We start from the raw sequence: 23,000 nt of genomic DNA, 5'->3' as shown, positions 1-23,000 counted from the left end.
ATGCGAGGGAGTCGGCAGCCCACCTGCCAACAATTAAGCAGCCTATTAAGGCTCTTAATCAACTAATTGATTGGAATATTTTGTTGCCTGTTCAACCGTTTGGTTGGCTGGCGGGTGAAAAGGCCAAGTGGCCTTTGCATTTTTGGCGAAACCTCATCCACGGGTGGGATGAGGTTTCAATCAGTGATTTTAAAAAAGATTTTTTACACTCATATTTAACATGTCCCTGCTCATGTGACAGAGTCACACGGGGGGACATGTTTTCATTATTTTAAAAATCTTTATTTTTATTGATAAAAATCTTCAGCTTCCTAAGGCAGTTCTGTGCCTCAGGGACCTTTTACTGTTTGCACCTGTGCACATGCGTGAACTTCAGCACTCGCGCTCCTCCCGCCCCTACCTCAGCAGCACTGAGCGCTGCAGTGCGCGTTTCATGCTGGCTGGCCATTAATTGGCCAGCCAGCATGAAATCATACTCGGGGCCTGATCATGGGCGACAGTTGGTTTCTTGGCCACTCCTGGGCCTGCCTGCCATGTCTAAGCGACGAGGGCAAAATTCTGTCCATGGTCTTTTGGTTCCAGGGTCCATATTAACATCAAGGCACATTGGGAGTGAAGGGAGAGTGTCCAATTTCTTGTGGGAAACACAGATGAAGGGCAGAATCCTTCGGTAGTGCTAAGGTTATCAGCAGCGGGACCAGTAGTGCATGACACTTCCACTTGTAAATGGGACAGCTGGCCACACGTGATCAAGCGGCAGCCAGCCAATTAGTTATTCATGCGGGATGAACACGGCAATCATGCAGCTGGGGTGGACAGGAAGTCGACACTCACACTGTTACCTCACAGGGTCAAAGGTCTGGGCGCCATACTTAAAGGGTACCCAGACAAGCATTCATTCCCTGAAAACCAGGCGCATCAGTCTGGCTGTTATTTTGGAGACGTTGAGAATTTTTCACCCCCATGTAAAACCTACTGCTGCTACGTGTCTCAGAGCAGACAAGGAGACAGGCCCCACAGGTCAAAGATATCTCCCTGCAGGTTCTCCTCCAGGCTGTCGGAGAACAGGAGGGAGCCCTCCTGCCTGATTAAGGCAGCTTGGACGGAGGTCGCAGAGGAGGTTAGCAGCTGTGGAGTCCAAACGTATGACAGGGCCCAGTGCAGGAGAGGATGAATGATCTTTTGCACTCCACAAGGTTAAGTGGCACCATGTAATCATTGCAAAGTGGCACCCATAAGGGCATCATGCAATGTAAATATGTGAGAGGAGAGGGGTGCAAGACAAGAGTTTAGGCTGTGGGCCTCAACATCCCATGGAACATGTGGTAGCAGCCACTTCGTGTTTTGAAAGTTGTATCAGTTGCAGGACAGTGCATGTGCAGAACATTTACTAGGGAGTGCACAGGAACTGTTATAGGCATTCATACTCAAAAAGTGGGTATGCATTAAATGGAATGACACTCAATCCTACTGTCTGCCTGTAGGACAAAAGAACTCATCATCCCAGGGAAAACGCCAAGACAGGTGAAGGTGTCACAGATATCCTAATATTGACCTCCCGCTGAAGAGGAGGCATCAGAACTGCCCAGGAGGATTGAAAGCAATCGTTTGCACACAGACTGGCCAAAATTTCAAGGCATTTGAGTGAGGATGCCTCCAGCCTGGTGTTGACAACTGGGCACACAGGAGTAATGCTGAAACATCGATGAGAAAAGGGGTTGTGCAAAACTATGAGATAATCCTGTGTGTTCTCCACTGCAGTGGAAACCAAGACCAAGAGGAAAAGGAAGAGGTAGCCTTCCCCCGCCTCCATCCCTGAGGATAATGTGATGGAAGACTCAGAGGATGCAACGTCACATCACCCCCCTGCATCCTCCACAAGTGCAGAGGCATTCACCTTTGCTGAGTATGTGTTCTAGATTAACCTTGGGGTCACAATCTAGTGAGAACATCACAGGCTTGTCCCCACAGCTTGTGTAGGGTGTGACAGTCAAGGACCCTGACAGTTGGAGGACTGCTGGAGACCCTGCCCATGCTTAAGATGTGCCTCCGAAATTGGTCATAACAAATCAGTTGGAGATGCAGAGACAGGCATGGGAACATCTGGCAGAGATGCCAGGTACCATGTGCAGCCTTGAGCAACAGGTGGAGGAATCCATGAAGTCCATCCAAATTCCTATCACACAAATAAGTAATGTGGTGTATGAATTTCAGTGCGAATGTGATGCTAGATATATAGTTTGTACATCCCAAAGATTGGTGAATCATATCAAACAGCATGTCCCAGCCGCTGTTCGCAATGGGCAAGGTACAGGCCATATCCAACCAGCCCGTGCTTGCAAAACCCAAAACATAGTGTCCCACATTAGATGTGATTCCATGATTGGACAACATTTGCTAAATAATCCTCAGTGTGCTAAAAATTACACTGACAACCAATTTAAGATTGTCAGTCAGGCTTGTAATGTGGTACATTTGCATGTACTGGAAGCTCCATGTATCAATACACAGGGCCCTGTTCTTTGCAAACAGAAAGAACATGTATATACATTGCTCCTGTTTCAGCTAAAAAAAATAAGTGACAGCCATTCTCTGACTCATTCCTCAGGGCAATGCCTTGACCAATCAGGGTCAAGCTGCCTGGTTTAAAATTTCAAACAATGATTGGCAGTTAACTGTCAGTCACCATCAGTGGCAACACCACTTGCCAACCAACCAGCACTCTCTTCACATACAGTATAAATTGTTGTTTTCCCCCTTATATTGGTATTCTTGCAAATGTCCTGATGAATGCTAGATAAAAAGCTTAGACATGTCTCTTTTTTTTCAACAATGATCATTATGTTGGGAGTTGTACCAGCTGATGGGTGCATTTAAGGGCATGGCACTTCATGGACAATCAATGATGGGTGATGTGGGGCCCATGAGTGGTGGCTGCCAACTGGTTTCCGGTTGTGATTGCCAGTTATTCCTGTTGTATCTTGTTAAACTCAGTCCAGTATGGATCGATTATGACCAGTTGATATTTACAACTGATTTCAACAGGTTTGGATTTCTAGGTAGTCCTGGGCCATGCTTTGCCAGTTCCTCAGCAACTGCACCAAAGTTAGCTGAAGCACTGGGCGCACTTGACCCATCCTGTCTGCCTGAGGTGAACTGTGAACAAAGGCAAACAAAGATCTGGTCAGCACAATCTTTGAGGCCCACCCACCTGTCCTGCGCACTTTTGACCAATGGGGAGCTCTACACTTAGTATTGGCCACACCCTGGTCTCCATCCACCCACCCTTGTCAACTCCGTCCTCGAGAATCACTCCAGAGAACTCTTCTTGTTGATGTAGCCATGTCCGTTCACACTTGCACGGTGACCCTGCAACTGGAACCCATCATCCTGTGCCCTCCCTCTATCACCTTTGACTTTCCCTCCACCACCCTCATTCCTCATTCCATCATCCTTGCCCAACCTTTGTTGGCCTTCGATCTACCCCCTTCACCCTTGACCAGCTATCATTGACACTCAGGCTATAGCCAATCACCATTGGTCAGCTCCCAGCACATTGGAACTGACTCCCGTGACCTTCCATCCATCATCCTCTGCTTTCAATCATCCTTGAGCTTCTGTTCCTTCAACTTTTTTTTAATTCATTCATGGGATGTGAGCATCGTTGGCTAGGCCAGCATTTACTGCCCATCCCTAATTGCCCTTGTGTAGGTGGTGATGAGCTGCCTTCTTGAACCACTGGAGTCCATGTGGTGTAGGTACACCCACAGTGCTTTTAGGAAGAGATTTCCAGGATTTTGACCCAGCGACAATGAAGGAACGGCAATATATTTCCTAGTCAGGATGGTGAGTGACTTGGAGGTGAACTCCCAGATGGTGCTGTTCCCATGTATCTGCTGCCCTTGTCCTAGATGGTTTGGAAGATGTTGTCTAAGGAGGCTTGGTAAGTTCCTGCAGTGCATCTTGTAGATGGCACACACTTGCTGCCACAGTGCATCAGCAGTGGAGGGAATGAATGTTTGTAGATGGGGTGCCAATCAAGCAGCTGCTTTGTCCTGAATGGTGCCAAGCTTCTTGAGTGTTGTTGGAGCTACAGTCATCCAGGCAAGTGGAGAGTACTCCATCACACTCCTGACTTGTGCCTTGTAGATGGTGGACAGGCTTTGGGGAGTCAGGAGGTGAGTTACTTGCCACAGGATTCCTAGCCTCTGACCTGCTCTTGTAGCCACAGAATTTATATGGCTAGTCCAGTTCAGTTTCTGTCAATGGTGACACCCAGGATGGTGACAGTAGCGGATTCAGTGATGGTAATGCCATTGAATGTTAAGGAGCGATGGTTAAATTCTCTCTTGTTGAAGATAGTTATTGCCTGGCACTTGTGTGGTGCAATTGTTACTTGCCACATATCAAGCCAAGCCGGGATATTGTCCATGTCTTGCTGCATTTGGACGTGGACAGCTTCAGTATCTCAGGAGCCACAAATGATGCTGAATATTGTGCAATCATCAGCGGTCATCTTCACTTCTGACCTTATGATGGAGGGAAGATCATTGGTGAAACAGTTGAAGGTGGATGAGCCTAGGACACCACCCTGAGGAACTCCTGCAGTGATGTCCTGGAACGGAAACGACTGACCTCCAACCATCACAACTATCTTCCTTTGTGCTAGGTACGACTCCAACCAGAGGAGAGTTTTCCCCAGTGACTCCAGTTTTGCTAGGGGTCCTTGATGCCACACTCGGTCAAATGCTGCCTTGAAGTCAAGGGCAGTCACTCTCATCTCACTTCTTTTGTCCATGTTTGAACTAAGGTTGTAATGAGGTTCGGAGCTGAGTGACCCTGGCGGAAGCCAAACTGAGCATCAGTGAGCAGGTTATTTCTAAGCAAGTGCCGCCTGATAGCACTGTTGATGACCCCTTCCATCATTTTACTGATGATCGAGAGTAGGCTGATGAGGCAGTAATTGGCCAGGTTGGATTTGCCCTGCTTTTGTTTTACAGGAAATACTTGGGTCATTTTCAACATTGCCAGGTAGATGCCAGTGTTATAGCTGTAATGGAACAACTTGACTCGGGGCACAGCAAGCTCTGGAGCACAAGTCTTCAGTACGACTGCTGGAATATTGTCAGGGCCCATAGCCTTTGCAGAATGCAGTGCCTTCAGCCGTTTCTAGGTATCAGGTGGAGTGAATTGAATTGGCTGAAGACTGGCATCTGTGATGCTGGTGACCTCTGGAGGTGGCCAAGACCGATCATCCACTCGGTAATTCAGGCTGAAGATTGTTGCAAATGCTTCAGCCTTATCTTTTGCACTGATGTGCTGGGCTCCCCCATCATTGAGAATGGGGATATTTGTGGACCTTCTCTGTATAACCTTTAATCTTCCCACAATAATGCTCGACCTACCATCTTTCAAAATTGACCTTCCCTGTATGCTCCAGCTTCCACCCTCTGTCCCCCATGAGCCCTCATAGGGCTATCAACTCCCTTCCTCCCTTCCTCAGTCAGCCATGCCCTGTTCCCCTTTGACTGCCGCCACCCAATCTCAATTATCAATGCCTCCTGTCCAGTAATTATCCAGAAATTTAAGGAATGTTGTTTGCACTTTTCCAGCCATTATCTTAACTGAGCTGAAGATCATCCCGAACATACAATTTGAATTTCCGATGTGCAGTACTAAGAGCAAGGTGCAGTTCCAGAAATGCAAAGTCCAAAAATTACCACATGATGTAAAAATGCACACAGCATTAAGTAAATGTATGTTAGCAGTCATGTTCTTAATAAATAGCTATACTTACACTGGAAGCAAATAAGGTTGGAGAAAATTAGAACCACTTGACTCAAAATAATTGCTGAGTGAATCAAATGATCTTTTTTCATTCTTCAGGGCCTCTGCCATCTGAAAAATCAAATAACCAACAATTTACTTTTAATACAGTTGATATTAATCACATTTTAGGACAAACACTTGTCTTAATCCTAAGTACATATAAATTCCCATTTTTCTAAGAAAATCACTTATAGCTAGGATGATCCAATCTACTAATAATAATTGTCAATTGTAATCAATGTTCAATGATACTATGACATTCTAAATAAAAGAGAGCAATAATGTATGATAATAAATTTGGCAAATTTCATTTTGCATAGGTTCGGAGCTTGAACATGTCCAGTGATGCTGCAGTGGATAAAGATGTCCTGTATTCCTGTCTATCTTACTTCTAATTGTGCTTATTTAAATCCCTCCTCCAATAAGAAATTTACCTGGGTCAATTTTGCCAGTTCTTTTCAAAATGATGAAAACTTGTCTATTTCAAAAACAAGTCTTTCCTCATGATTTAACTTTCTAATACCGAGAACCACCTTTGTGGTTTTCTCTAAACTGTAAAGGCAATAATATTCTTCTTATGGTTTAGAACCAAACAGAGCATCCCAGGCGTATGAGCAAAGACTAACAGGGTAAGAAAATATCCTTTCGATTTTGACCCTATCCTTCTACTATTTCAACCCAATTGTTTAACTTGTTTTCATGGCAGCCAAGCACTGGCTTGATAGTTACAGAGATTCATTTACCCTAACACCTTTTTCCCACCAGTACACAATATGATTGTTCTATTGAATACCTAAGCTGAGAAAGTACATGGGGCAATAAAATGACTTGTCTTTATCAACATTTTAAGCATTCACCCATTTATATTAAGCAGCAATAATAATTTCTAAGTGACACTTTCTCTTTTATTGCTCCCAAGCTAATTATATCTATCTACCTAAATTGATGTCTCTCACATAATTTCCTATTTCATAAATGCATGTACTTTTGTATCTGATACCGGTTTCTCATTATTTACACTGTTTTTGGTATATACAGACTTAGATATATTGTTTATGTTACTTACTCTAAATGCTATATCTATAAAATAATTTTTTTTCTATAGGATCAAGTCTGAGATTACTACCCTGTTCAGTGTTTCTATTATTCAATTGTCAGCAAAATGAGCTTAAATAATTAATCATTCAGACAGTACTGTTAGAATGTTCAACCTGCCATTACATTTTCCCTGCCAATAATCTCAATCACTATTTCACTATCTGCTACTATTCTCTCCCTCACTTCCAGATCTTCCACAGTTTGATATAACTCAGCTTTATTCAACTACTTGCTCTTTTAGCTCTCAGTCTATCAAGCGGTTCACCCTTACTCTAGGATTCCATCTATCAACCACAGTGGTGGGGGAAATCCTTGGTTGAGGAAAAAGGAAGACATATTAGAAACGCTGTTATGGAAGGGTAACAGGGCTCTCAACCATGTTTGACTTATTTCCCACACTTCTGCTCTCAACCCTTCCTCTCCCTCCTTGAAAAGCAACAGGGTTCCCCTTGTCCTCATTATCCACCGCGCCAGCCTTCACATTTAAAGGATCATCCTCCATCATTTCCACAATTCCAGCACAATTTCACCACAAAATGCATCTTTCTCTCCCCTCCCCACCAGCATTCTGAAGGGATCGATGCCCTGGTCCACTCCTCAATCACCCCCAATACTTCATCCCTTCCCACAGCAACTTCCCATGCAATCGCAGGAGGTGTAACATCTGCCCTTTTACCTCCTCTCTCCTCACCGTCCAAGGCTCCAGATGAAGCAATAATTCACATGTAGTTCTTTCAATTTACTATACTGGGTTTGCTGCTCACAATGTTCCCACATTGGGAAAATCAAATGCAAATTGGGTGACCGCTTTGTGGAATACTAGTGTTCAGCCTGGAAGCATTTCCCCCAAGCTTCGAGCTGCTTGTCATTTTAATTCACCACCTTTCTCTCACGCTCACATTTCTGTCCTCGGCCTGCTGAGGTGATCCAGTGAACCTCAACACATGCTGGAGGGACAGCACCTCATCATCCGATTAGGCAGTTTACAACTTTCTAGACTCAACATCAATTTTAATCGTTTCAGATCATGAACCCTGTTCCCCATTTTGATTCTGTTTTTTTGCCATGTGCCAGTCTGAATCTTGTTTTTCATGTTCTTGCTTTCAGACACAGCTGCTCACTATTTTGCCATTCACACTCACTTTAGATAAGTGCTTTTACTCTTTTCCATAAGCATTACCACTCCCTTTACCTTTTATTCCCGGACATCTTTGTCATTTAATCTCTCCCGCCCTCTTTCCTATCCCAAACCTTCCCTTTTGTTCTTTCACCCCCTCCCCTCTTTCTACAGCATAAAACCTATCACATTTTTACCTTCCTTCACTTCTGAAGAAGTCATATTTGGCTCAAAACATGAACTCTGTTTCTCTCTTGACAGATGCTGCCAGCCCTGCTGAGTATTTCCAGCACTTTCTGTTTTTATTTCAGATTTCCAACATCCACATTATTTCGTTTTTATTTTAAGTTCACTAAAACGGTCCCTGGGGTAAGGGAGCTGTCCTATGATGACAGGCTGAATAAATTAGGCTTATATTCTCCGGAGTTTATAAGAATGAAAGGTGATTTCACTGAAAAACACATACAAAACTGAAGGGACTTGATGGGGTTGGTGTTGAGAGAATTTTTTCTGCTGGTCGGGGAATCTAAAACACGGGGCACAGTCTCAGGATAAGGGGCCAATCATTTATGACTGAGGCGAAGAGAAATTACTTCACTCAAAGAGTTGTGAATCTTTGGAATTCTCTAGCCCAGAGAGTTGTGGATGCACCATTGCTAAATACATTTAAGGCTGGGTTAGACAGAATTTTGGTCTCTCAGGGAATTAAGGGTTGTGAAGAGCAGCAGGAAAGCAGAGTTGAAGCCCAAGATCAGATATAAATGGCACAGCAGGCTCAACGGGCCATATAGTCTACTCCAATTTCTTGTGTTCTTCTAAGGAATCTGGGATATTGGCTGATAAGTATGAAACCGTGAGTATGACTGTGTCAGGCTTGACAAGTCTCTGATCTCCTGATTTTGGCACATGTCCCCAGATGTTAGTGAGGAGTACTTTGTAGGGTCAACTTGGCTGGTTGTGTCTTTATTATGTCTGAATGTGATGCCTTGATCAATGCTGGATGGTCCATATGTTTTTACTCTTACAAGGCATTTCATAGCAATTTGATACATCTGAGTGGCTTACTAGGCCACTTCAGAAGACAATTAAGAGTCAACCACTTTGCTGTCAAATATAGGCTGGGCCAGGTAAAGACATTAGAGAACAAGTTGGGTTTTTACAACAATCCAATAGTTTCATAGTCATCTTACTAGCTTCTTATTCCAGATTAATTTAATTAACTGGATTCAAATTCATAAACTGTCATGGTTGGATTTGAACTCACTTGTGCAGGTTATTGGTTAGTAAATGCCACATGATAACACTGTTAACAACACATTCCAAAACTTTATTGATGATTGAAAGTAGACTGGGGCAGTAATTGACCGGATTGGATTTGTCCTACTTTTTGTGGACAGGTCATACCTGGGCAATTTTCTATTTTGTCAGGTAGATGCCAGTATTGTTGCTATACTGGAGTAGCTTGGCTAGGGATGTGGCTAGTTCTTGAACACAAGTCTTCACTGTCACTGCGTCAAAATCCTGGAACTCCCTCCTGAGCAGCACTGTGAGTGTATCTACAAAGCACAGACTGCAGTGACTCAAAAAGGTAGCTTGCCAGTACTTCCTTAAGGGCAATTAGGGTGGGCAATAAATGCTGATCTTGCCAGTGATACTCACATTCCATGAATGCATAAAAAAGAAACACTCACCAGGCTATTGGTTCAGGGTTCAGTAACATAACCAGCACACTATCATACCCTGTATTGTACATTAAGCTGATACTATGATTAAGAAAAAAGTTATAAAACACTTACCTTCGAATGAGGAAAAGTTGATGTGCGTTTGCACTTTGCAAACATTCTTTGAAAGACTTCTTTTCTTTCATCTTCTTTCAGTTTTTCAAGTTCTTCTCTAATCTTTGAAGACACAGGAGGGGTACATATTATGGCTGATTCATGAACTGGGTGCTTCATTTGAGTTGCAATATTTGGAAGGAGTGCTGTTTGGGAAATTGTGAGAATGCAGCGTCCACACATTTAAATTAATGGGTGGAAATCAGGAGCTGAGCTCCCAATACTTCCTTGGCCAGGATTCCTTGTGACCATTGGTCCTCACCTGGAACATCTGATTATGGAAATAATCCTATTACACACTCAAAAACCAGCTCATAGTATTATCCACAAACTGGCTGTACTGTCTGCTCTTCAGTCAAAGCACTGAATTCAGGTTGTCTATCTAAAAAAAAACTAAATTCCCAGTTTTTTCTTTTAACTCAAATTACCATATAATCTAAATTTTTATTGCCCAAGTTAACTTGGAACTATCATGAATAAATTAGTCGCTCAATTTCCAACCACAAGACTTTTCTTCATAGAAAGGTTGAGGCCCCAGCATCAACTCCAGGGAGCAATATTTGTTATTTCATGGCATCCTGTGCATGTAATTTTTATCCAAATTCCTTGCTCTGTTGTAACAATGACAAATTCTAAAGCTTTTCAATGATGGAGACTATTAAACTTTAAGTCCAGCTTTGGTTACAACTGAAATTTCGCAAAGGATTTTTAAAAAAAAACTTAACACCTTGAAATATCAACTGTGATCTGCAGTGCCTAAATAGGGGAGAAGAGGTCAAGTGGTGTAATTGACTTACAGCAATAGAGAGAACATTTGTCCACGGAACAAGAGACTTATTGGAGAGTATTTGCTGATAGGTGTCCGAGCCACCCGAAGCAGATAATTTCCTTGCCCATGTTACATCATAAAGCATTTCCCACACAAAGGGGATTAATTTTCTAACTTCACATTCTTTGAGAGAAACTTTGTTTTCCATGAATTCCATGTCAGACGGACAGCATGCACCTCATTTTCTCACCAAATTCTTCAACGTGTGTTACAGGTAGGTGAGGGATCCCACAGTCATATGAGGTCGGAAAATTGCTTCCCAGCTCCTATCTTAGGTTAAATTGTTTAAGCTCCTTGACTAGAAAAGCAAATCTTTGCAATGAACTGGAATCTGATTGATTTTTAAAGTACCTAATTCGTAAATGCAAAATCAACTTCTACAAATTCATGCCTGAGCAAAATCAATGAGCATGGTAAAGATTGTCCACAGTAGTTAGAAACAATTGAGGGCCAATATCCTTCTAAATATCTTCAGAATTAATAATGATAGTTTTTGAGAGATCTTCAATTGACACTCAACAACTTAGCTTGGGTCTAATGAAACTAAATATTCATGCAGGGCTACACAGATATTGAACATGTGTTGAGTGAGTGAAAGGTGCTCAGGGACCACAGTGGGATAATTCTTCTCCTTCACAGAGTTGAGTATGAAAAGCTGATTTCCAATTTTTGGTAAGCAAAGTTATGGCCTTCCATATTTCAGTCATCATTAATAGTACTGACCATATAGCATCAGGGGGCAGGAGTAATGCTCCTGCAAATTCACAGGTTGATTCGTTTGCTGTTTAAAAAAAATGTCGGCCATAAAATGCTGAAAGTCAGGAGCAGATACTCCTCACCCCTGCTTTTTGTAAGTCAGTTTGGTTACTTTGGAAGCAGCCAGTAGAGCAAAGAAATATGATAGAGGCTCATTTATAAGGATAGGAGAGATAAGTGGGTTTCCAACCACAAATAAAATTGTGGTCAGTGCTGAACAGTCAACCCTTTACCCATAATTTCTAAAGTTTGTGACAAACCAGTTTTTAATCAGAAATCACATTATAATATGCAATGTTTGAAGTGCCAAATTTACATTCTATTGCTATAAATAAACTCATTCTATTCAGCAACCATTAATTTATTAACACCACAGTTCACAATAACTATAGATTTTACAGTGACCACAAATTTGAAGATACAAAGGGGTGAATTTTAACACTGGCTCAGGGACTCCAGAGCCTGGCTGAAAAGCAGGTACCAAACCTGCACGTGCTGGGACCAACTTGATGATTTTATCAGAAGATGCCTTCTAACTAACTGCCTGCAGGCACGCATCCAATTAAGGACAGCAGGCAAGCGTCTGATGGTGATGGCCAAATCAGAGGGCCTGCAGCTCTGAAGCCTCATCAGCCCTGCTGGGTGATGTGATTGTTGCTGACAGGAGACATTGACAACATCTCACAATAGAGGCGACGTTAGAGAGATATGTCTAAATTAAAATTTAGGGGACTGAGGGTGGAAGCACTGGCAGGACAGAGGGGAAGACCCTCTGGGGGAATCATTGGGGCCATGGAGGCTGATGCTCCTGCTTGTGACCCCCCTCTTTGGCCTGTGGAGCCTCAGGGAGGCTGCCTCCATGAAGACAGTGATCCCCCACACAACAGGAGTAGGGGAAGCTGCTCTGCCTGTGGCAAAATGCTCGCAGCCTCGTAATTGGGACCTTAATTATGCAAATCGCTGCCCAGCTCCATGGAGCAGGCAGCTGATCCATCTCACAGCTCACCATTAGGAAACCTCCCCAGTGGGAGGACTGCATCGGGGAGTTGCCCTATCACAGCTCCTACTATGTTACCAGCCCTCTCGCCTCTGTTTCCACCACTTGGGGGGGGCTGGTAAAATTCAGCCCAATATGTATATTTTTTCATTTCCAGTATAATTTTCTTATCAATCAAGCCCTGCTGTTTTTGACAATTAATCTCCAAAGAATAATCAAAACAAAGCTGTAACATATTTAAATTAAATTTAATTAATACTTACAACTTGAGGAATCTTTGCCATTTCTTGCCTGGTGTTTGTTTTGCTCAAGTCCTGAGTGAACCAAAATAGTATTACTTGCTCAGATAAAATGGTACATCATTTAGGCCCATGGGATGGTGCTTTTGTAGACAAGCAGTAAGACATAAAGCTTCTATGCAAAACACATAAGCACACATAATAAAGCGAACGGTCGCTGACAATTTCTCTTAACTAACATGCAGTTTCTTTTACTACTTCAAAAATTCGAAGGCAAATTCAAAATGTTAAACTTAATTTCAGTTTGAGATACACTCACAAATACTTGCTGAGAATTCCCACTCTCACCAAATTCCTAACCTTTGCACTCTATGATGCATTCCTTTTAAGATTACTCCATGTGACACGTTCATGGCACTGTGAGTGGCTCAGCTGCACAGGGCAGGAGGGAAAAGAGAGGAAGAGCAATAGCGATAGGAGACTCGATAGTAAGGGGAACAGACAGGCGTTTCTGCAGCCGTAGATGTGACTCCAGGATGATATGTTGCCTCCCTGGTACCAGGGTCAAGGATGTCACTGAACGGCTGCAGGGCATTCTAAAAGTTGGGGGGGGGGGTGGGGGGGGCAAACAGTCAGAGATCGTGGTACATTGGTACCGATGACATAGGTAGAAGGAGGGATGAGGCCCTGCAAGCAGAATTTAGGGAGCTAGGAAACAGATTACAAAACAGAACCTCAAAGGTAGTAATCTCTGGATTACTTCTGGTGTCATGCGCTAAAGAGTATAGAAATAGGAGGTTATTCCAGATGAATGCATGGCTGGAGAAATGGTGCAAGAGGGAGGGCTTTAGATTTCTGGGACATTGGGACCATTTTAAGGGGCGGTGGGACCTGAACAAGGCAGGCAGGTTACACCTGAAGCGGAATGAGACCAACATCCTTGTGGGGAGGTTTGCAAGTGCTGTTGGGGAGGGTTTAAATGAAATTGGTGGGGGGATTAGATCCTGAGAGGAGGTTCAGCAGGGGGAGATGCACAGCCAAAATTAAAAGAGAGAGCAAGTGAGTCTGGAAGGCATAGAAATTATAGGCCGGTTAAGGCACACAGGAGTTTGGCAAGGTTGGATGGTATTTATTTTAATGCAAGGAGTCTGACGAATAAGGCAGATGAGTTGAGGGCACAAATTAACACATGGAAGTATGATGTCATTGCTGTCACAGAGACATGGTTGAGAGAGGGGCAGGATTGGCAGCTCAATATTCCAGGATATAGGGTCTTCAGGCGAGACAGGGAAGGAGGTAAAAGAGGAGGGGGTATCGTAATATTGATCAAGGAATCAATTACAGCAGTAAGGAGGGATGACATCTTACAAGGCTCCTCAAATTAAGCCATATGGGTAGAACTGAAAAACAAAAAAAGAAGCAATCACTTGCTGGGAGTTACTATTGGCCTCCAAACAATCAGAAAGAAATAGAAGGGCAGATATGTAGGCAAATTTCAGATTGTGTAAAAATAATAAGGGGGATTTCAACTTCCCCAACATTAACTGGGTTAGTCATAGTGTGATAGGTTTAGAGGAAGCGGAATTCTTAAAATGCATCCAGGAGAGCATTTTAAGCCAGTACATAGAAAGTCCTACAAGAGGGGGGCAGTCCTGGACTTAATTTTAGGGAAATAAGCTGGGCAAGTGCTAGAGGTATCAGTGGGGGAGCATTTTGCAACTGGCAATCATAACTCCGTTAGATTCAAGGTTATTATGGAAAAAGACAAGGATGGGCCAGAAATCAGAGTTTTAAATTGGGGGAAGGCCGATTTTAATAAGATCAGATGATTTGGCGAGAGTGGACTGGGAGCAGCTTCTTTTAGGTAAATCTGCGTCAGAGCAGTGGGACTTATTCAAGAAGGAAATAGGGAGAGGTCAGGGCCAACATATTCCAGTAAAGGCAAAGGGTGGGACCAACAGATCCAGGAACCCTGGATGTCGAGGGAGAAACAGGATTGGATAAAGCGAAAAAGGGAGGCTTCTGGCAGATACCGAGGGCTCAAAGCAGCAGAAGCCCTAGAGGAGTATAGAATGTGTAGGAGGAAACTTAAAAAGGAAATTAGGAGAGCAAAAAGGGGGCATGAGAAAATATTGGCAGGTAAAATAAAGGAAAATCCAAAGTTATTTTACAAGTACATTAAGAGTTAAAGGATAACTAGGGAAAGAGCAGGGCCCATTAAGGACCACAGTGGTGATTTGTGTGTGGAGCCGGCAGACGTAGGTATGGTTCTAAGTGAATACTTTGTGTCGGTGTTCACAAGTGAGGGGGATGACATGGGTATGGAAATCAGACAGAAGGATTGTGATATAATTAAATGAATTAGCATAGAAAGGAAGGAGGTTCTAAGTGGTCTGGCAGGCTTAAAAGTGGATAAATCTCCAGGCCCGGATGAAATGTATCCCAGGCTGTTAACTGAGGCAAGGGAGGAGAAAGCAGGAACACTGGCAATAATTTTCAATACTTCTCTGGCCACAGCAGAGGTGCCAGAGGACTGGAGGATAACCAATGTGGTACCGTTATTCAAGAAGCGAGGAAGGTGTAAACCAGGGAACTACAGGCCAGTCAGTCTGACCTCAGTGGGGAAGCTATTGGAAGCAATTCTGAGGGACAGAATTAATCTACACTTGTAGAGGCAGGGATTAATCAAGGACAATCAGCATTGTTTTGTTAATGGGAGGTCATGTCTGACCAATTTGATTGAATTTTTCGAAGAGATGACCAGGTGTGTAGATGAGGGCAATGCATTTGAGGTAGTCTGCTTGGACTTCGGCAAGGCTTTTGATAAGATCCCGCATGGGAGACTGATAATGAAGATAAGAGCCCATGGGATCCAAGGTAATTTGGCAAATTGGATCCAGAATTAGCTGAGTGGCAGAAAGCAGAGGGTAATGGTCGAGGAGTGTTTTTGTGACTGGATGCCTGTGTCCAGTGGTGTTCCACAGGGATCGGTGTTGGGTCCCTTGCTGTTTGTGGTATATATAAACGATTTAGACTTGAATGTAGGAGGGTCAATCAGTAAGTTCACGGATGACACAAAAATTGGTGGGGCGGTAAATCGTGAGGAAGATAGCCTTAGATTACAGGAGGATAGTCAGATGGGCTGATCACTTGCAAATGGAATTTCAGAATCACAGAATCACAGAGTGCAGAAGAGGTCCTTCAGCCCTTCGACTCTGCACCAACACGTGAGAAACACCTGATCTACCTACCTAATCCCATTTACCAGCACTTGGCCCACAGCCTTGAATGTTATGACATGCCAAGTGCTCATCCAGGTACTTTTTAAAGGATGTGAGGCAACCCGCCTCCACCACCCTCTGGGTAAAAAAGTTTTTCCTCACATCCCTCCTGAACATCCTGCCCCTCACCTTGAACTTATGTCCCCTTGTGACTGATCCTTCAACTAAGGGGAACAGCTGCTCCCTATCCACCCTGTCCATGCCCCTCATAATCTCATACATCTCGATCAGGTCGCCCCTCAGTCTTCTCTGCTCCAACGAAAACAACCCAAGTCTATCCAACCTCTCTTCATAACTTAAATGTTTCATCCCAGGCAACATCTTGGTGAATCTCCTCTACACCCCCTCCAGTGCAATCACATCCTTCCTATAATGTGCTGACCAGAACTGCACACAGTACTCCAGCTGTGGTCTCACCAAGGTTCTATACAACTCCAACATGACCTTCCTACTTTTATAAATCTATGCCTCAATTGATAAAGGTAAGTGTCCCAAATGCCTTTTTCACCATCCCACTAACATGCCCCTCCGCCTTCAGAGATCTATGGACACACACACCAAGGTCCCTTTGTTCCTCAGAACTTCCTAGTGTCATTCCGTTCATTGAGTACTTCCTTGTCAAATTACTCCTTCCAAAGTGTATCACCTCGCACTTTTCAGGGTTAAATTCCATCTGCCACTTATCTGCCCATTTGACCATCCCGTCTATATCTTCCTGTAGCCCAAGACACTCAATCTCACTGTTAACCACCGGGCCAAGCTTTGTGTCATCCGCAAACTTACTAATCCTACCCCCCACATAGTCATCTATGTCATTTATAAATGACAAATAATAGGGGACCCAGCACAGATCCCTGTGGTACGCCACTGGACACTGGCTTCCAGTCACCAAAGCATCCTTCTGCATTCACCCTCTGTCTCCTACAACTAAGCCAATTTTGAATCCACCTTATCAAATTACCCTGTATCCCGTGTGAATTTACCTTCTTTATATGCTTCCCATGTGGGACCTTATCAAAGGCTTTGCTGAAATCCATATAAACTACATCAACTGCACTACCCTCATCTACACACCTGGTCACCTCCTCAAAAAATTCAATCAAATTTGTTAGGCATGACCTCCCTCTGACAAAGCCATGCTGACTATCCCTGATCAAACCTTGCCTCTCCAAGGTTTGATAGATTCTCTCCTTCAGAATTTTCTCCAATAGTTTCCCTACCGGATAAGTATGACGTGATGCATTTGGGCAGGACAAAAAAGGCAGGGGAATACACAAATGGTAGGACCCTAGGAAGTACCAAGGATCAGAGGGACCTTGGCGTGCATGTCCCTTAAGGTAGCAGGACAGAGAGATAAGGTGGTTAAGAAGGCATATGGGACACTTGCCTTTATTAGCCGAGGCATAGAATATAAGAGCGGGGAGGTTATGCTAGAACTATATAAAATGCTGGTCAGGCCACAGCTAGAGTATTGCGTGCAGTTCCGGAATTCGCATTATAGGAAGGATGTGATTGTACGAGAGAGAGTGCAGAGCAGATTTACCAGGATGTTGCCTCATAACATTTAAGAAGTATTTGGATGTGCACTTGCAATGCCATGGCATACAACGCTATGGGCCTAGTGCTGGAAAATGGGATTAGAATAGTTAGGTACTTGTTTGACCGACGCAGACTCGATGACCCAAAGGGCCTTTTTCTGTACTGTAAACCTCTATGACTATATGACACTTCACACAAATGCATTGGCAAGCTTTTGGATAGATTTGGGCTTTAATATTTTCATGCTTTTTTCAAAAATTATCCACAGTAAAGTTAAAAAGATTTAGAATGCATCCAAAATATGACTTAGTTGTGTGACACTGAAAGGTTTCTTTAGATTAATTCTACGATCAGGTATTCATGACAAAGAGGGCTACGTGCTGGAACTGCTAATTATAAACTCTAAAGTCCACAGTCCTCAACTTTCCATCCTTGCAAATCCCTGCAAGTGCAACATCTCTATGCAAATACCAGGAATTAGCCCTAATCTTTGAGCTACCAGCCTTTCAGTGCCACGGCAACTATGGTCATATTTTGAGTGCATGCTAAATCTTTCTAACTTTACTACAATTAACTTCCAAAAAAAGCTTGAAAATATTAAAGCCCACATCTATCCAAAAGCTCACTAATGCATTTGTGTAGAGGGGTCACACATACTAGTCTTGAAAGCTGTGCACCATAAGTAGAATGCAAAGGTTAGGAATTTGGTGAGAGTGGGAATTCTCTGCAAGTATTTGTGAGTATACCTCAAACTGAAATTTAATTTAACACTTTGAATTTGACTTCGAATTTTTAAAGTGGTAAAAGAAACTGTAATTTGGTTAACAGAAATTGTCAGTGGCAATTAAATCAATGTGCAATTTCCTGAAGAGCTGCTAATTGCAGTAAGCAGGAAGCTGAATTGAGCACTGGCAATTTGAGTGCAGCTCAAAAAAGATTTTAAAATAAACAGTAGCTGCTGGCTCAGTTTGCCAGATTTTCATGCCTTTATCCATGTTGGAACAGAGACGGAAGAATTTTTAAAATGGCTGGTGGGACCAGATTTTGGGATTCCTGCCCCATTCCTGTCTCCAGCAATTTTTGACCACACTGGGTAAGCATGCGGGTAGGGAGCCTGCATGCAGCACTCCCAACCATGTTGGCTCCATTGCGGAGGTGGGCATTTCAAACCCCCCTGCAATTTTGATGGAGTCACGTCAGCTTTTGCAGGAGATATGGTTCATGTCTCCTCAGAGAAGTCTTGACTTTGGGAGACCCCTAATTTGGAGTCAAGACCTCGTGTTAGATAATCTTTAGAGGGCGTACAATATGTTTTTAAAAGTTTTTATGTATGTGTTTAAAGCTTTTGTATGGCTTCAAGTATGTTTTCAATGCACTGGTTGATCATAGGGCACTGTCCTTAAATTGACTCACACAGTGTCAGGTTTCAGATGCATTGGAGTCCTTTCTCCTTCCTCTTCTGCATTCTGTAATATGAAGAATCAGATATGGATATATGTAGGGAACCCTACGGTTTAGTTTTCACATTGATTTAATGTCTAAGTGAACCTTTGAAGCACTCTTCCAGTATGCACAAGGACAGAACCAATAAGTCATGTATTAATACTGGCAAGTTTTTGAAATTTCATGAAATTTTTTAAAAATCAGCCATTCAAAAATTCCTTTGAAAAACCAGGTTGCTCTTACAATCTCATAAAACTGCCTACCAATCAACAGAAGCAGGCTGAACAGATGGCCAAAGATCGGATCTGCAGATGGCCACCTCATGAATGCTTGGCTGAGCTCTGAGAATGACTGTGGGGGCTGTTTACACAACCTGAAGGGGATAGCTAGCTTGTTCAATTGACAGTTTTATTAGCTTGTAATGAGTTTATCTTTCTTTGAAGTGGTTTTTCAATGTTGGATCATTTGGACAAGATTAAGAGATATTAAGAGGATTAAAAGTTTTTTCAATGGGACTTTCACTGCCTGTGCTTAATTGCCGGTTTTATGAGAATGTAAGAGGGGCAATGTTTTTCTAAGGGACTTTTGAATGGCCATTTTTAATTTCATGAGCATTTCAAAGACTTATCAGTGTTATTATGCAGCTCATTGGCTGTGTACCTAGTGCATACTGGGTGGTGGGCACGTGGGCATGGAAGAGGCATGAGAGATGGAGGGGTTTGGAGGGGGCATGGGAGATATGAGGGGGCATGGAGGGGATGGATGGGAGAGTGACAGGGTGAGGGCTAGAGGACCTAACAACCATGAATTGAACTGGGCCGAGGTCACAATAAATGGAGCCGGTCCTTTCAGTTTGTCATCTACCCATCTGGATTGCAACCCTGGGCATGCCTCGTGAGGTGGCAGCCCCAACATCAGCCTATGCCCACCTCCTCCGTATAAAAATACGATGGGTGGGCACTGCCAGGACGGTGGCCAAATTGTGAATTCAGGAAAATTCCTGACTCCCGATTCCTATCTCGAAGACAAAAATCCAGCCCAAAGAGCGTTCAGAGAAGAAGTGCATCACTAATATAGTGAAAGTATTAAAAATTTGTGAGAGTGGGAATTTGGTGCAGGGATAAGGGGAGGTGTTGCTTTTTTCCACCAATACTTGTAATTGTTCATGTAAGCTTGAGGCAGTAAGTATTTACAATTTTGTCCAGTGTTTTACTGCTTAGCACAGATTAGTGTGTAGAAAAAGAAAATAACTTATAACAAGCTAAAAATTCAATATAAATAAAATAAATAGCCTAGACTAAGATATGGCAGAGCACATTGTGCAGCTGGACTACAATTTGTGGGAGTTTGCAGACACCGAGTCCAACCCGAACTAATGTATCTGCAGTGGATGTCTCCATCTCAAATCTCTCAGATTCAGATTCATTGAGCTGGAGTGCAAGTTGGAGACATAACGACACATAAGGGAGAGAAAACAGCATCTGGACAGTTTGCTACAGACATCAGTCACACCTCGTAGAGAGGTGCAGGTTCAGAATGGGCTTGGCATGACCAATATTGTGCAGTGTAAGGGGAACAAGGGCAGGATTTTGCATTTGGGGTCAAGACACTGACATCGGGTCTATTTTCATGTCCCAACCCCACTCCAGGAGGGTGGGGCAGTGGGAAAGGTGTGGGAGCAGGTGGTAATAGACATAACCTGCAATTTTGCTCGAGGTCAGCAGCTGATTGCTGGAGGTCGGGTTTTGCAGAAATTAGCCGCAGCAGGCGCAGGACAGAGGTGGGACTCTGCAAATGCGGATCTAATTTAAAGGCATGATGGTGGCCATTATAATAACTATGGAAGGCCAAAGTCAGCAGGAGAAGAGACAGTGGGCTGGCAACCATGGCAAGGCTGCTCCATGGTTTTCTGATGCAGCCCGTGAGGTGATATTGGAAGCAGTACAAAAAAGGCAAGGGATCTTGTTCCCTGAGTGACAGGAGAAGGCCAGCAGCCAAACTAAGCAGGCCTGGCAGGAGGCAGCAGAACATGTGTGTAGCCTCAGTGTCATGAAGAGGACTGGGCGCAGAGACATTAGTGGTTTAATGACCTTCTTTCTGGCAAAGTGAGTGCAAAGCAGATGACAGGCCTCCAAGTCCGCAACCACCAGCAGACACAGCAGCTACAAGCTTTAATATCTCTTCACTCTTTCCTTCAGGTATTCCTCTCTCTGGTGCTCCTGAACATGGGAGAAATGTGTCCCCAGGGTAATCACTGACCTATAAGCAAGCCTCAGACCCCCAGCATTGTTGAGAACCTAGCAGCACTGATAATATGCATCTTCTTATGTAAATGAGCCACTGGCGTTGGTGAGAGAGGCAGGAGAAAAGGGAGCAGAATGCAAGGGAGAGGGTGCACAAAGGAGGAGGAGTGGCGGATGCTCACCATCCTGCCTGCTAGAAGGAGGCAGCACTTGACATCATGAGAGTGGCACTGCATGAAGAAGTGTGCGACGCAGAGAGAGGAATACCTGAAGGAGAGAGTGAAGAGATATTAAAGCTTGTAGCTGAAGTGGCCACAGAGCACTCCATCTGACAACATGCCAAAGCCTCAGCTGCACTGGGAGACTTCAGCTTGGCAGAGGCAAGTGCGTCAGAGCCTACTTCTCAGCCTCCTACTTATGTCTCCCACAGGACCAGCCATGGAGGGAGAGCATGCAAGTGCTGCTGCAGCACCACTGAGAGCCTTGGAGGAAACAGGACCACCAAAACAAGCATCATCATATCATTCAACCACACCCTTCACCAGCACAGGTATTCACATTGGTCAGTCCTCATGCGCAATAGCAATGGGTGGAGAGCAGGTCACGACTGAGCAGGAAGTGGTCACAGGACAGAGGCAGCTGTGGACAGTCCGTCATGGAGGATGGAGAACTGACACAGCCATGCTCAGCTGGGCGCAAATGCAGGGCCTTGTGAGTAACAAGTAAAGCGGCTCTACTTTGACCGTCTTTGAGAGGCATGTGGCCACATGTTGGAGATCCCTGCGGCCTTGTCGAGTCATCTGCTGAGAGTGAAGGATCCCTTTCAGCTCTTGTGCACCACAATAGCTCAGGGCTTTGAACAAATGAGCTTCCCTATTGACAGAGTGGCCAACCTCTTGGAGAGCCATAGGTAGCAGCTCTCGGATGAATGGAGGAACTGTACACTGACATGTACAAAATGCATTATTATCTGTGGCACTGACCAGGCAGTGACACTGTTGGTGTAAAGAGGCATGGAGTGGATGCCATCTGTGGCCCAGCTGGTGGCCCCCTCCTGCAATCCAGATCACCAACCAAATGCTGAGGCAGTCGCCAAGTAGGATGAGGGTGCCACTCCTAATGAGACACAATCATCTTCATCTTGGATCATATGACTGAGGGAAGATCTATGCAGCAGGGCCCAGTGACAGAGGCTGCCCCATCCCATGTCCATAACCTCTTCTTTGGCGATACATTTGATGCTGAGGATACGGCCTTCATTGCCTTCCTGCCCCTCATTCCTATACTCTGCCCTCGTCATGCCTGGGGCTCTGTATTTGCTCCTGAAGACGTTGATCCTCATCGTTACTGGTTCCTGTCGCCGAGTGCCTTAATCCCATGTACCAGCTGTTGCCTTGTTTGCAGTCAGCTACAATGATTACTGGACCACCACCTCTTACAGCCCTATGAAGGAAGGGTTTCAAGCCCCACCACTGACCGAATGAGCACAGATCACTTGCTCCGCTTACACTGCTCACCTAATGGCTCTTGTGTGCAAATAAGTGAATGCCCCTCGCAGTTGAGCACCATCTTACGGACCCACCTAATTGAATGGTACAACCATGACTTACTATTGCCTCATCTGGAACTGTGCCTCCCAACAAAAATTGCCAACTGACATACTTGTTAGCAAGCTTAATTAGCCTTTGACCTGAATCAGATGACCTGAATCAAATAGGTTTCCATGTTCCACCTTACCACCACCCATCCTAAGCAAAATCGCTGATTGTCAGAACGGTAAGGTGAAACGGCACA

General features: G+C 44.0%; 1 protein-coding gene across 4 annotated transcripts in view; it reads right to left on the bottom strand.

Moving 5' to 3' along the window:
* The window catches only part of LOC121284814, a 142,364-nt gene that overhangs the window by 86,720 nt on the left and 32,644 nt on the right, over positions 1 to 23,000 (bottom strand). For 3 of the 4 annotated variants that reach the window (XM_041200540.1, XM_041200551.1, XM_041200557.1), the window contains exons 4-6: positions 12,725 to 12,775; positions 9,841 to 9,942; positions 5,798 to 5,898 (exon numbers count right to left, since the gene is read on the bottom strand). In XM_041200540.1, the coding sequence (XP_041056474.1) occupies positions 5,798 to 5,898; positions 9,841 to 9,942; positions 12,725 to 12,775 (254 nt within the window). Of the gene's footprint in view, positions 1 to 5,797; positions 5,899 to 9,840; positions 9,943 to 12,724; positions 12,776 to 18,933; positions 18,987 to 23,000 lie in introns of all 4 variants that reach the window. The other variant, XM_041200567.1, reaches the window with a different exon arrangement.

The sequence above is a fragment of the Carcharodon carcharias genome, chromosome 1 (genome assembly GCF_017639515.1).
Source record: "Carcharodon carcharias isolate sCarCar2 chromosome 1, sCarCar2.pri, whole genome shotgun sequence".
Classification (NCBI taxonomy): domain Eukaryota; kingdom Metazoa; phylum Chordata; class Chondrichthyes; order Lamniformes; family Lamnidae; genus Carcharodon; species Carcharodon carcharias.
This window is presented reverse-complemented; position numbering and strand designations above follow the sequence as displayed.